This window comes from Thunnus albacares, chromosome 18 (genome assembly GCF_914725855.1).
Source record: "Thunnus albacares chromosome 18, fThuAlb1.1, whole genome shotgun sequence".
In the NCBI taxonomy this organism is placed as follows: domain Eukaryota; kingdom Metazoa; phylum Chordata; class Actinopteri; order Scombriformes; family Scombridae; genus Thunnus; species Thunnus albacares.
Genome location: NC_058123.1, coordinates 17172494 through 17184986, shown reverse-complemented (window position 1 = coordinate 17184986; position 12493 = coordinate 17172494). Strand labels below are relative to the sequence as shown.

At 39.4% G+C, this 12493-nt stretch overlaps 1 protein-coding gene across 1 annotated transcript in view; it reads left to right on the top strand.

Annotated features, from left to right (window-relative positions):
• The first annotated feature begins 893 nt into the window (after positions 1-893).
• LOC122968253 (NAD(P) transhydrogenase, mitochondrial-like) overlaps positions 894-12493 on the top strand; it is a 35944-nt gene continuing 24344 nt past the window's right edge. Inside the window, exons 1-8 of the mRNA XM_044333315.1 lie at positions 894-997; positions 3563-3782; positions 8822-9051; positions 10236-10453; positions 10933-11020; positions 11166-11254; positions 11727-11914; positions 12282-12415. Coding sequence (XP_044189250.1) covers positions 3629-3782; positions 8822-9051; positions 10236-10453; positions 10933-11020; positions 11166-11254; positions 11727-11914; positions 12282-12415 — 1101 coding nt within the window. The 5' untranslated portion in view covers positions 894-997; positions 3563-3628. The remainder of the gene's footprint in view (positions 998-3562; positions 3783-8821; positions 9052-10235; positions 10454-10932; positions 11021-11165; positions 11255-11726; positions 11915-12281; positions 12416-12493) is intronic.

The following is a 12493-nucleotide window of genomic DNA, read 5'->3' as shown; positions in this document are numbered from 1 at the left end:
GCAGATGCTATAAGCCCCTCACATCCCATAAAATTTGTAGCACATCAGCACTGGAGGAACAAGGCAACATGCATGTGCTGTAACAGACATGTTATTGGACTTGAAAGGAGACAATAGACTTATCACCATCATCATTTTTATACCATATTTCATTTGTACGACTCATGGAGGTTATCCAGCATCCAGAAACACTCTGCTTAACACCTAAAACCTCAATTCTACATTAATAACGAGTCATCAATCATCAGTTTCTCATTCTCAGGAGCAATGAAAGTGAAAATGAATTAGTGGCACATTGTTGAAGAGTAAAAAAGCACCCCTTGGTGGAGGCTTGTGAGTCTTACACCAAATAAAGGGGCTGGAGAGGGTAACCAAAGTTAAACTAGGAGTAACATCTTTGACTTGACAAGTCACTTCACTTGAATGACAAAGTGTGTCCAAACGTTTAACTGGTACTGTGTATAGATTGATAGATTATATTTCTATCCATTGGTGCGTTATAATATAAAATGGTGAAAGAGAGCCCCTCAGTGGAAGTATAGAGAGCTACAGTTTCAATATGATTCAGCTATGAGACGCCATTTCTGATGTTGTAAAAGATATAAATGTACTCATTAATCATTTTTTTAATTAATGCATGTGTAACTGTAATGTAGCTGTTTGTCTAGCCATAAATCTACTTATGCATATGATTTTTTTCCAACTAAACCTGCAAAGCCTTGTATCTGATAAATTGGATGATAATTGGCTGTAAAATATGATAATGTTCATGTCAATTGATAAGAGTGAGCTAACTTCCACCAATAGGTATGGATATAAACCGTATTTATGGTTTTCGCTTGTCCCGTCAGTGACAGCACATCAAAAATCATCGGATATCCTCTGATGCGTTTCATTGGATCCAATAATATTCCTATCGGCCGCTTCACCCAAGACTTCTCTTCCGGGTCGACAGAAAGTCCGCCTGTGCTGCACAAAGCCAGGACTGTCTGCAAAGGTCAGTCGACTTATCCGCCGCTAACCTCTCTCCTGTCACTTTTCCCACCATGCTTGTGTTTCGCTTTGAGTGTGTGAGTACGTGTTTGGGTCGCCTTTTGAGTCATACGTCGCCTTCATGCACTAAGCAGATGTGAGTTTTGTTGGTAGATAGCATGCTAGCTTATGTTAGCTTCCCCCCCCCTCCTCCTCCTCTTCTTCTTCCCCGAAGCTAGATTTTGCAGCGAGTGGAGACAAAAAGAGAGAAGTGGAGGGATAATAACAACGGTGATCTATGACTCATTGTGAAACGGCTTGCACAAAAACACATGCAGCTGTAAGGCTCCAGGTTGTCTGAATGACAGTATGACATTGACTGAACTGAAAATAATGTTTGATTGGTGACTTATTGGGTCATAAATGTCTTGATTTAATCTGCTCTGTCACAGGAAGACAAACAACACGCCGTGATTCATTCTTATCACGGTTTTTGATGAGCTGTATTGTATGCAAAATGTTATCTGAATGTGTGTCGTTTGTATTTTCGGGCAGCTGCACTTTTTTGGTTGCTTCAGTTTTTTAAAAGCAGGTTTGAGAGAGTGAAAGTAACAGTAACCCTGACTCTCTCTCTCTCTCTGCACAGCCTGTAACACTTTCTCAGTGTTTATATTTTAAACTGGGCTAAAACACTAGCTGATTCATCTGTTGACCCATTTATAAATAAACCAACAACAACTTTTATAGTTGCTTTCAGCATTTATCAAGTAAAAGTGAAAACACTCTCAGGTTTAGAGCTGCAAGTAGCTCTAAACCCGATTAATCGATTAATTGCCAACTGTTTTGGTAATCGATTAATTATTTGGTGTCATTGAGAAGTCCAAATTCTCTGATTCCAGCCTCTCAAATGTGAATACTTTATAATTTCTATGATAATAAACTGAATATCTGAGTTCTGGACTGCTGGTTGGGACAAAAGAAGACATTTGAGGATGTCATCTTGGGCTTTGGGAAACAGTGATCAACATTTTTCACCATTCTCTGGCAATTTACAGACCAAACAATTAATCGATTAATTGAGAAAATAACAAATGATGAAAATAGTCGTTAGTTGCAACCCTACTCCGGTTACAGCTTCTTTTCTCTTTTACATATTAATGTAAATATAAAGTCTATGAGTTTTTTGACCATTAGTTGGACAAAAAACATCAATTTGAAGATGTTACCTTGGACTTTTTTCACTATTTTCTATAGATTAATCAAAAAAAAAATGATGAAACAACATAATCATCAACTTAGTTTCAAACTTTCCACAAATGGTTACAACCAGACCTTTGTGCTTTGATTAGATTTAGTGATATATTGATCCTTTTACTCCACTACAGTAAAGTTGACCAAATAGGTCAGTTCTGCTACATGGCTAATTTACAGCGCTCCATTAGTGGCCTAACTGGGACACAGTTGATTTGTATAGTTTTTACAATGACCCTAATATGTAATGTTGTAATTTATCGTCCTTTTGTGCTACTCTTTGTTGTGGGGAATGCCCTCTAAGGCTGCATTTTCATTATCAATTAATTAGATGGTCATTTTTACAATTAGTCAATTCAATTTTAGTGTTTTTAGTCCAGTTTTAGTCTTTCATATATCAGAAAATGGTGTCAAAATGCCTATCAATCAGTCAAACAGTGCAGAAGTCAAACATATTCAATCAAAAATGACATAAAACAGAGAAAAGCAGCAAAGCCCCACATTAGAGAGCAAATGGTTTGCATATTTACTTGATAAATGACTTGAATGATGAATCTTTTATGAATATTATTGATGATAAATTGACTAATTGAATAATTGATCCATCATTTCAGCTCTAATTTCAGCACTAATGAGTAGAGGTGTTTATTTTTGTTGTTCTATTCAGTTTTTGGCTCTTAAAGTGACGTATGCTTTTCACCTTTTAAACAAAAACACTCTGCGTCAGTCTCTATTGCCAGTCAATTCCAGTTTAAAGCCCATTCTGTCAGCCAGGCTATCCCAGTCTATCCCTGTTCCATTATCTCCGCTTAAAGTAAACACGCCGTCTCACATGCTGTTCACTGCCTCAGAGTCATTCAGTCGGCTGCAATTTGAAAACATGACTGTGGTTTAATGATTTGTTTAATGTACAACTGGTGAAATCACACACTTACTACATAAAATTATCTTTGTTTGCATGAAAATGGGACAAAAAAAACAAGTCTTTGTAGTCTGGGTCTAACAGCCAGAATATGTGTTGGATTTTGATACAAACGCATGAAGGACAGAGCTGTCTGAATGTATGTGACCTATTGCATAAACATAGGTCATAAGCGTGTGCTTGTCCTACAGGGGAACAGGGTAGGGCATATTTCTGTGGAACTTGAAGCTACAACTTGCATACCTTTTTTCAAATGTGCATCTGTGTGTGTGAAATTAGCTGATAATGCTGGGTAGAAATATTGACTCTCACTAACTTTCACACACTTTCATCCTGTCATTCTTCTTTACCCGCAAACCCCCCCCCCTCCCCTCCCTGCTCTGTTCTGTCCTCTCACCTGTCATCTCTCTTCCCCAGGAGGAGTGCTGTCTATCCTGTTGAGCTCCTCCTGGTGTGTGTGTGTGTCGGGTGTGTGTGTGCACCATGGCGAGCCTCCTACGTGTCGTGGCAGCCAGCTGCTCGGCCCCTGTGTTCAGCGGGATTTCCTGCATGAAGCTGCAGAACAGCCATGCTATCAAAACACCATGCCTACGCTTTTTCAGGACCCATCAAGCTCTTGGAAGATGTGCAAGTCCAGGTAAGATACTATACACACACACACAGGAAATTGGCAGGGGCAGAAGTTACGGAAAAGTGCAAATGATAATTTAATATTTCATTTTCAAATGTCAGTAAATTAACATATTGCTATTAAGACGATGCATGCAACACTTTTAGAGATTTTCTGATTTTGAAACAAACTTTCAGTAGAAAGTGAAACATCTGATGCAAATGAAGTGTGGCTAAGAGGCTTGAATATAAGTACTAATGAAGGATCTCCAATGAGGTCACATGATCTTGATAACTACACTTTGACTAAAGTCCGGTAACAACTTGGGTCTTGTTTGTGCAATATACTTTTGAAAGCATAGGGGTTGTGACAGTGTCACATCCTGGAATGTTTCAATCTTTTCTGACCATCTTTGAGCAAATAAAATAGCTCCAATACTCATATTTGAAGGGTTGCATTCTGTTAACTAACTCGTTTAATTTGGAGGATTTGCTGTTTTTCTCTGTTTTATATAATTGTCAGTTTTGTCTGTGTTGATCGGACAAAAAAGCAATTTGATCACTTCACTTTGGGCTCTAAGAAATAGTGAAAGTCATTTTCACCATTTTCTCACATTTTACAGACCAATCGATTAATCAAGAAAATAATCATATTAATCAATACAAAAAAAAAAAAGTTAGTTGCAGCTAAAATCGCCTCTTTGGTTTAGTGGTAGCTTGATGGCTAATGCAGTTCTCCATAGTGACTGTAGAGGAGTGATTGTCTCTTGGTTACTTGTGTGCAGTTTGACCCTTTTGCCCCCTGACATAGCACCTCTTTTTTAGGTGCATGACACACCATCCACAGACCATAGTCAGCACAGTCACTGCTAACTAAGAAAAGTATGTTGGAACTGACTCAGAAAATATTCACACACCCGAGACTCTTAGATAATGTGTGACTGTTTTGGTCAGATATGAAGAGGGCAGGATGACCCAGTTCTATGTCGGCAAACTATTATTCAGCCTTGAGCATTTCTAACCTAGATGTAAATGTTTCTATGTAAGAGTAGTGCTATGTATTGAATAATTATGTGGCAAATACATATTTATCTTGAATGAATGAATGAATGGGATCACAAAAGGATGGTTTAAGTCATGATTACCACGTGGTTTTTACTCCTACCTGAACTTAACACACTTTTAACCCAGCTGGTGAGGTTTGTAGATTAACATTTAACTACTGATAACAACGTGAAACACCACCTGTAGCTTCTGTGTACGTTCTCATGTACGTTGTAGCAGGTGTCAGTGTGTTCATTATACTCATAACACTGACAGAGGTTTGGTTTTTAGTTAAGTGGTGAAACATTAGAAATTTGTCATTGTGATATAAATATAATTCATTAATTGTTTTTCTTCGCATACTTATTCCTTTTAGGGATAATACATGTAATTGTAATGAGGAAGTTAATCCATTGTTTTGGCAAAATAAGGATAAATGAAAGATATCTCTTAACCTGATAGCTTTTCCTTTATCTCCTGTCAGAAGTTTATTTTAGGGGTCAGTGCTGCTACCTGCATTTACTCAGTACCAAGGTCACATTAAAGTTACCGCTGGCCTCAGGCATTATTCTCCATTTTCCATGCCCTCAGTCTGTATCCAATAAGCAGACAGAAAGTGTGTGTGTGTGTGTGTGTGTGTGTGTGTACTGTGAAAGCCAGTACCAGCTGGTTGCAGGTGCTTCTGTGTGCACTGGGTTCATGGTTGTGCTGATGTGTGTCTGCATGTAGGTGGGTGTTTAAAGGGGTTCAGGCGAGCTGGTTCGCAGGAACAGGTTGACATTCCTGCAGCTCTGCCAGCTCCAGTAACAGCTGGCCGCAGCTATTCTTGACTCTCAAGTGGAGGGGGGGAGACACGAACCACACATACTTCATATAGATGTACTTATGCTTTGACCTCTAGGGAGCTTATAGACATACAGTATAGACTCTGGCAGGTTTATGTTGATCTCGTGTGAGACTGGTGAACTTTGAGAGGACAAGATGGCATTGTGCTGTATGAACAGACTATTGTTGGCATTGTCAAACTTCCAAGCATTAGTGGATGTACATTATTAGATGTAATACACTAACTGTGCTCCTTGTCTGTAGTCAAAAGGCTGACAGAGTACTTACTGCAAGGCTGTGATTCTTAGTAGACAGCACACTTACAGGGTGTTTGAAACTTACAAAGTTATGTTTGTATTCAGTTAGATTGACTGTATCCTTGAGGCTTAGTAATGCTGAATGCATTTCCTTCATGAAATATTTACAGAGCTGAATTTTAAAGCAGCTATAGGCTAATTGTTATTTTTTAGAATAACAATGTATTGTAACAATGTGTGATGTGAGAGGCATCGCTCGTAGTGATGTATCTACAAAGAATTAAGCAATCATCCGTCTCAGCAGCTTCCCTACATAACTGTCGTAGTGTTGTTTTTGGCTGCAGCAGGCAGCTTTTTTTAGAGAAACGGCTATAAAAAACCCCGCTGTAATTACCTGCTCAGCGCCAAACGGCAGTACTGGACTGGAGAGTGAGTACTGGACTCACATTCACCCGATGGACAGAAACACGACTTCATATGAATGATAATGTTGTTCCCTTACCATTAGATGTGTAAATAAGAATCTGTTTGCTAACAAGTTCCATATCAACTTTAAAACATGATAATATGTCAGTGTTGTTTATCACAACTTGTTTCTGCTGCCCCCAAGTGGACAAAAAAAAAACCTTAATTCAGGTATAAAGATTTTAAACCCTACATTGTTTACATCCATGTTTTTTAGCTAGCAGCTTCTTCTTCTGTTTTTTTGGAGCCTTTATTTTACCAACTGTTGAGCAGTGGAATAGCATTAAACCATCAACAGCACCAAACAGTTTAAATGTGTTTACACCAGCTTAGTAATCATGAGCTCCTGGGGGCAGAGTTTGACTTTTGATGACGTCTCTGTCTGGCCACCAGTAGGCCGGGGCTTTGCTCGTGGCTCTGGTATGGGTAAAGGCCTGTGTTGAAATTAGGTTTAGCCAACAGCTGGCTCATCTTCTTAAATATGTCATGCATGCATGCAGAAACTGAATGAAAAAACTGAATGAAATCCTACAGAGAAACAGTTTACATATGACACTTAGATTCCTTCCACTGGAAACTTTGTTGCCATGGAAACTCATGTTCACACATTTCTATCTTTAATAATGAAGATGTTGATGTTTATCTGTAGGTTATCATATCACCTCTACTGTGAGATTAAAGTACAGTTTTATAGAGTATAAACACAAGACAATACTGGATCAGTCGCTGCTGCACTACATAGTAGTTTTTAGGGTTTTAGTGGTGTTAGAACATCAATTCAAACTGTATTTTTGCTCAGTAATATGATAGCCATGGGATAGGCTACCCAGTCCTCTCAGTGTAATCTCTTAGCCTTAAGCTGATTGCTACCTGAGGGCTGAATTTGCTAGTGATGCCTGTGGCAACTGCTTTGTTACTCAGTTGCTTGGTTTACAGACATCTGAACATCACATGGACAGCTTACAATCAGCTTTTTGGTTTTCTTGTGTTGTGGAGCTTTTAGTAAAACAAAAGAAACTAGAGGACAGGTCACCACAGCAGGGTGAGAGGAAGGGCAGCTTGTCCTCTTGTGTTTATGTATAGACGAGCAGACAGTGGAAAACGGCTGCAGTGGAATTTTCCATAGTAACCAATACAGCATGTGACCTGCCTATTGCTTGCATACTAGGCCAGAATAAGAGTACTGAGAAAGACACAGACATGTTGTTATTTTTGGCTAGATTATTATGTCTGTAGCCTCATTACATTACTCTTTTGCTACTCAATTGTTGGTTTATGTTATCAATTTCATTATCATATTAAGCCTCACTGTGAAGTGAATATGAGCTGTGAAGTGAAGACAGATTAGGCAGTGAATTAAAGTATTTCCTAGTTGGCTGTCGTGTTCCTCTGTAATAATTCAAAGTATATATTTATTCTGATGAATTTTGGTGGTTCCCTGAGCTTTCATCTGGTGCCACTGGCAAGTTGAAACGTTTGGACCAGAGTGAAATGTCTCTACAGTTATTGGCTGGATAACTTTGCCATCCGGTACAATCATTCATATCACCACAGGAGGAATTGTAATTACTCTGGCGACCACTTAACTTTACATCCAGCACCACCGTCAGGCCAAAATGTTACTTTATCCAATACTTTGATTTATGAAAAAATGCCTGCAAAACTAATGACATTCCCATCATCCTCAGCTTTTATGTGTTTAATGCTAATTTGCAGATGTTAGAAAGCTAACATGGTAAAGTGAACCTGCTTAATATCAGCATGTTAACATTGTCAGTGTGAGCGTGTTAGCATTTATCTGAAGCTTTGCCTAGGAACAGCTTCACAGAACCGCTAGCTGCTGTGTTGTTACAAGACCTTGTCCGTCAAAGGCCATTGCACATACAGTATTTATAGTAAACACAGTTTTGCCTAAACTCATGGTCATTTTCTTAGATTCTCCTTGAAGCTGCAGAAGTATCTGCATGAAAAAGTATTTTTCTCTTTGCTGTTGGGATCTTTGTTTTCTTAAATTATACTCTACTTCTTAAATCATGAGCTCCAACTTGTGAAAAAGAGAAAAGCTGTTCATTCATACACTAGTTGCAATGATCCATTCAATCAGCAAAATATCTGAAGTACGCTGTGTATTGTTTGTGTATCCTTCTGTTGTTTTGGACCAGGGCAAAATACACACATGCATACAAACCCGTATACACACTGCACTTTTCTCTCCCTAAGAACTGTGGTGTTTTCTGTTTTATGTGAAAATATGATATGAAACATGATCAAATACTTTGTGAAAAGCCTTTTGGAACAATCAGACTGTGTCAACAATCCTTTGGATTTATAGTCTGTTGGTATGAACACTCACTGCCATAAAATAGTTTAAGCAAGGCCACAAACATCTGCCTATTAGTCTGTTGTGAAATCAATAATTTAATATAACTGTCTGTTACCTCACACGCTCCTCTATTGTTTCTCTTTGAATCTCCAGGAATTCCATACAAACAGCTCACAGTCGGTGTCCCTAAAGAAATTTTCCAGAATGAACGCCGTGTGGCGCTGTCTCCCGCTGGGGTCCAGGCGCTCATCAAACAGGGTTTCAATGTCATCGTGGAATCTGGAGCCGGAGAGCCTTCCAAGTTCCCAGATGAACAGTATGTCCAGGCTGGAGCAACAATCAAAGACATTAAAGATGTCTTGGCATCGGATGTTTTGGTTAAGGTAAGCTTTAAGTGAGGAGTGGATTATTTAATAGTTCCAGAGAGAGGGAGGAGAAGGTAAATAAGGTTGGTGGATGAATCAAACTACCTTATGAGCAGTTGAAAACGTCAGAAATGTCTTCTTATCTGAAGGGCTGATTAAGGTATAAGTAGGGGTAGAGGTAATGAGGGGGGAAAAGGAAGGAAGGAACAGGGTGGGCCAGTTAGTGTTTTAAGATGACAGCAGCTTTGGCGCCTTTGGCATTTGGTGGTGTTAGGTACAGGAGAAAGAGGGAGCATGACAGAGAGTGGGAACGTGGAAAATAACCAGTGCTCCCAGGCCAAAACGACAATTAACTGTCAAGTATGTCTTCACCTCAGGCATGGTGGTCGAGGTAGAGAAACAGAGGAAGGAGAGCAGAGGCAAATGAAAAGCAGGGTGATGATTCTAGGGATTTTCCTGCTTATCAAACATCTCCTGGTTTCTAAATGAATAAAAGAAGAGGTGTAGATCTGAGAAAAGGTTTCAAGCCAAAGGAAATATTTAAGATGCCATCGGTGTCCTTGATGTGCATATATGCCAAGGTGGGGAAAGAAGAGGGGAAACTGAGTTGACAGGCGGAAGGGGAAAGATGTGGAAACAAAATCTAATGGTGTGAGATGGAACGGAGCATTTTGGCTGGAACAATGATTAAAAAATGTATTTTATAATGTAATTTGACAGCTCAGAGGAAAAGTAGAAATGGAGAAATGGAGTGCGGAAACAATTATCCTATTCTAGTACAGTAGCTTTGACAGACATCCTGGAATGAGACGCACTGAATCAGGCTGACAGGAGGGTTTGGAACAAGAAGAGCACGCCCATTACATCCATGTAAAGATGTCAAAGCTGTTGATGTTGGATAGTATTTTTATTGTAGAGAGGAGAAACTGCAAGTTCAACCTTTAGGTACTTTACAGCTTAAAGTCTTTTAAGTAAATAAGTAACGTTTTATGTAAATAAGTAACGTTTTACAGATTGATTCACGCATAATTGGACTTTTTAACCTAAACTGGATGTCCTTTCACGTTCTCTGTCACTTACACTCACCCTCTAAAGTTGAAAAGATTTAATGTAACATTCTAGCTTTTACTCCAATATGTCGGTTTCCTTCTCATGTTCCCTCCTGTCCACACATCTTCTCCAACCCGTTTCTGTGTTTCCAGGTCCGTGCTCCCATTTTCAACCCTGCTTTGGGCATGCATGAGGCAGAGTTGATGAAAGAAGCAGCCACTTTAATCAGCTTCATCTACCCAGCTCAGAACCCTGAGCTGATGGACATGCTGTCCCAGAAGAAAGCTACTGTCCTCGCTATGGACCAGGTTCCCAGAGTCACCATCGCCCAGGGTTATGATGCCCTGAGCTCCATGGCTAACATCGCAGGGTATGTACATGGTGCCTTCAAGGGGGGTTGCTACTGTGTTTACAAGAAGTCCATGGAAACTTTTTGTTTTTCTGTAGATTTCTTTTGTTGCGCGCCCTTTTCTTCTCACATCTTAAACCAGTTAACTGCGGTACTGTATATGTTGTACTCAACTTCCCATGTAACAAATACTGCCTCCTAAGTATTTGTGTTGGAAACGATATCTTTCAGCTTCATTCTTTGCTGTCTATCTTTAACAAGCAGGTAGTTTATTTGTCATGGACAATGTAAACACAACTTATATTTAGATATTTTGGTAATGACCAGAAAAACAGAGATAACACACCTACATGTGCATGTGTGTGTTAAAATAGTAACAATTACAATGTTTGTTCCAATATTTTCCATTGTATTAAGGGGACATGTTAAACATGTGAAAGTACAGTTTGATTTTCAGTTTCTTCATCATTACTGTGCTATTTTCCTCTCCGTTGTTTTAGGTATAAGTCCGTTGTGCTAGCAGCTAACAGCTTTGGTCGCTTTTTCACTGGACAAATCACAGCAGCTGGGAAAGTGCCACCTGCAAAGGTGTGTAGTATTAGTGTTTCTGTAGTTGGAATTTGTTTTATTTTACTATCGTAAATGTGAATTTGCCTACACTAGCTTTACTTTTAAAATGCTAAAGCATTGCATTGGCTATATTAAACTATTTCATGTATGTGTTTGTGAATAGGTGCTGATTATTGGAGGAGGTGTGGCTGGTCTGGCAGCAGCTGGTACTGCCAGAGCCATGGGAGCTATTGTCAGAGGATTTGATACCAGGTTTGTTTCTAATATCATATGTGTGAATTCCAAATGAAAAGTTTACTGGCTTTAAAATATTGTATTTAGATAGAAGTGCAGAATGTGATCACTAGATAATATAGTCAGTTTTCTTAAATTTGAGGTCTGACACCTGCAACGCCAGTGTCTGATGTGTGCTGTACCCATAGCTAATTCAAACCTGTGTAGTCAATGAAATGTACTATTTTCAGTTAAAGATCAGTAAATGAAGTGAAGTGTTTTGGGACAATGAGTTGGTAATGTAGGAGTGAAAACAATATTTTTCTAATTTGAACATGGACTATGCCACTGAAAAGAAAAGATCAGAGTTTCACACTGAGTATAGACATATGTCTTACATTACCAATCTAAGAATGGGAGATGCAGCATGTGTTCTCATGATCTATCAAACATTTTCCATCTACCCAAATAAGAAATAACCTCTGACGCCCCCCACTCCCCCTTCTTCCAGAGCTGCTGCTTTGGAGCAGTTTAAATCTTTGGGCGCAGAGCCCCTGGAGGTGGACATTAAGGAGTCAGGAGAGGGCCAGGGAGGCTACGCCAAGGAAATGTCAAAGGAGTTCATAGAAGCAGAGATGAAGCTGTTTGCCAAACAGTGTCAGGAGGTGGACATTGTCATCAGCACTGCTCTTATCCCAGGTATGCACAGAAGCACAGACTCATGCACAGTGTAAAAGGCAAAGAAGGCATGTCTTCAAGGCCATGTAAACAGCTTTCCTCTGTTTGTTGAATATCTGGAACATCACAGAATTTGAGACATGTATTCTGGGCAGGTAGTCAGAGAATTTCGAAATAAAAAAGGGCAAGTCACGGAATATTGAACATTAAAAATGACTTTACCAGAATGTACCAGAACATATTTTACAACCACTTCTCATTTGTTCCGTTATTCTGTGGATTTCAAATGGTTTTTTACATAATGTGGCCACAAATCCACTGTAAGCTCAGCTTTAGTGAATATCAGTCACTTCTCGATTAATGATGTGTCTCTATTTAAACATTGTAGGCAGGCGAGCACCCATCCTTATCACCAAACCAATGGTAGAGAGCATGAAAGACGGGTCAGTGGTGGTGGACCTGGCTGCTGAGGCTGGAGGAAACATTGAGACCACGCAACCCGGAGAGTTGTCAGTATACAAGGTCCGTGCACACACTCATATCCACACCAAAAACAGTTTGGTATAAAAATTCCAGTGTTTTAGAGGATCATAGATCATC